Genomic DNA, 2,726 nt, shown 5'->3' on the forward strand with positions numbered 1-2,726 from the left:
ATAAAATCAGATTAGGTATGTTGGTATCAACTAGTGCATAATACGAATATATCCAATTGCAGTGAATTCCTAGCCCCATTTGGTTAAATCTAAATCATAGTCAACCACTTAAGACATATTGCATCATTTGTTTTTAAACAAAAAACAAAACTCATGTTAACTTTTTTTATTTATTTATGCCAAAGTTAGGAAGAGAAGGGGTGGAACTTACACACTTGGGTTCTATGGGGAATTAAACTCAAGATTACTTGGGAGCACACGAAAAATCTGGGCCAATCCAACTAACACCCCATTGGTAACTCACATTAACATAGATTTCCATTGATAATTTATCAAAAACCCATCTATCTAGATTTTTTTTTTAATAATAAAAAATGCCCAAAACTTGCATGGCACTTCAAAAGCTTTCTTCTATACCAAAAAATTCAGAAGATATACAATTGGAGCCCATATTTTGGAGAAAGAAAGAGCCTATATAAGCATAACTCCGCACAAAAAACAGAAAAATTGGTTGTTCATACTTACATTTGTGTATATAAAATATTAAACAAAAGAGACTAAACCTTTAACAACCATATAAACTCTAGGGTTTATATACAAACAATGACTGAACACAAAAGAAAAAAGAAATTCAATGATTGAAAACAAAATCCACGTGAAGAAGATTTCTCTCCCTCAGCCTCATTTGTTTCAGCTTGCTCATCACATTTCTCTGGCTCTCCGTTGCCATTTGACCTAAATGACAAAACCCAATATAGATTAGCTAAAATTATAAAACAGTAAGGACTAATATGTACTTATGTAAAATATCATGAATGAGACTAACAAAAATTAAGATGATGATTATATTAATAATGCATATGAAACTTGAAGCCTAGGCCATGGTTTTGTTAACAGTGGACAAGAAAAGCATTCTATATATGTACTAACCGAAGTCTTCTTCGAGCTCATCTTAGGTCGATTTCTAAGCGAAACGAGGCTATCCAAGTAAACCGTGAGACAACTACCAATGTTTTCAACTCCGCGAATTGACAGATCCCGAGAGCTTTCATCATCAAAACTGTACATAACCAACCTGTCATCAAACACCATCAAGTCATGAGATTTGGTGCAGAAGCCAGAATGTGATACGACGTGCAATGAGATGGAGACCCTCATTTTAGTCCAAGACTCCTTCACTCCATGCTCCTTCATGACCCAAAAATCATTGTATTCTTGGCCATTAGCACCAAAACCATAATGTATTGCGCATAACCATTCTCTGAAAACCCCTAGCTCTATCATATAAATTTCTTCATCAATGGCATGTTCATGCGGCAGTGGAATTTCTCTAACCTCCTCCTTGTCCAAAAGGAGGGACATAATCGTGGAAGGAAGCTCATGATCATCTTTATTCATCAGCCAATGGAGATCGCCATTCACATGGATCCCAAGCCTAGTATTGCATGAGACACAATTGAAGTCTTGGCGAATCACTCGCCAATAATTGGTTTCTAATGTGTAGACACAAAACTCAATCCCATGATCTCTATTGATCCGCCCACAAACCACCTTATGTTCATCAGTGGAGTGATCAAATCCAAACCCGCATAAGCTCGAATAGCGGTAGGGTTTCGGTGTCCTTGGCAGTATCTTGGATTCTCTGGTTGCAGGGTTAACCAAATATAAATCCCATCTGTCTAACTGGCATAGCAACAGGCCATTGCAGTGGCAAATCAAGTAAACCAAAGTTTCTCTGTGCATGCTATGAACAAAGGCCAGCTCAGTGGCTGCCACAAGATCATCCTCACCAACATTATCAACATGATCATTGTTTAGATATGCATCATTACGATTGAGAAACTCATCGAGGTGCAAAGAGTAAAGGGATTTGTCTTCGTAAGCTGTAAGTATGACTCTTCGTCTTTGGTGCAATACATCTTCATTCTCAATGGCTTTGTTGAAGTGCACTTTAACAAAACTATGGTGGGAGAGGAGAGAACGCCATGGCTTCAACACGCACTTGAAGCGGCATAAGGACTTAACCGGAAGCCTTGCAAAAATCTTAATTATGATCTCGGATTGAAGGCCATTAGGGTTTCCCATCAACTGGCCATGGTGTTCCATCTTCTTGGCCCTATTTATTTACTATTTATACTTCAAAAACTAATTAGAAAAGCTTATATATGTATCAGCTTAGCCTGCAACATGGTTTGTGTATATGGATCAAAACAGAAAAACCAAAAAAGGAAAAGTTATTTGGCTCAGGAGCTTGATGGTTGCAGAAAAGGTGGGGTTATGAGAGACAATAATGGAGCTAGATTGGATGAGAATTGGTCATCGGGTTTTACAAGCATAAGTGGTCTTGGCTTGTAAATCTGGGTGGTTTCCTATCATTGTGGATCCAAGTGTGCTGTGCGATCATCACCATCTTATGCTTAACCTCATCTCTAGGTGTCAATATATACATTTTGAGAAGTAATTAAGTTTGACGGTAAGATTCAACACATCTATGGAGAAGAAGAACACACAATGCGGCAAGTGTCGTTTTTTAACATACTCGAGTTGTATCATTTTCTCGTGTCATGTAAGATTATGCTCAAACTCGAACTTAACTCATTGACTTATCGTTCCCAAATATATGAACTCAAACTCATTCACAAATTTTGCTTGTCGCGTCATGTTTCACCCATTTGTGTTTCTCTTTATTTTTTGTCAATGAAACACCAAAATGCGAAATAATTAAT

General features: G+C 37.4%; 1 protein-coding gene across 1 annotated transcript; it reads right to left on the bottom strand.

Annotated features, from left to right (window-relative positions):
- Positions 1 to 399: 399 nt before the first annotated feature.
- Positions 400 to 2,157, bottom strand: LOC117624330 (F-box/kelch-repeat protein At3g06240-like). The gene is made up of 2 exons (XM_034355500.1): positions 931 to 2,157; positions 400 to 735 (listed from the first exon to the last, which is right to left on the bottom strand). Exons 1-2 carry the CDS (start codon positions 2,104 to 2,106, stop codon positions 703 to 705), a joined length of 1,209 nt encoding a protein of 402 aa, XP_034211391.1. The 5' UTR covers positions 2,107 to 2,157; the 3' UTR covers positions 400 to 702.
- Between the last annotated feature and the right edge of the window lie 569 nt (positions 2,158 to 2,726).

This window comes from Prunus dulcis, chromosome 4, assembly GCF_902201215.1.
Source record: "Prunus dulcis chromosome 4, ALMONDv2, whole genome shotgun sequence".
Classification (NCBI taxonomy): Eukaryota; Viridiplantae; Streptophyta; class Magnoliopsida; order Rosales; family Rosaceae; genus Prunus; species Prunus dulcis.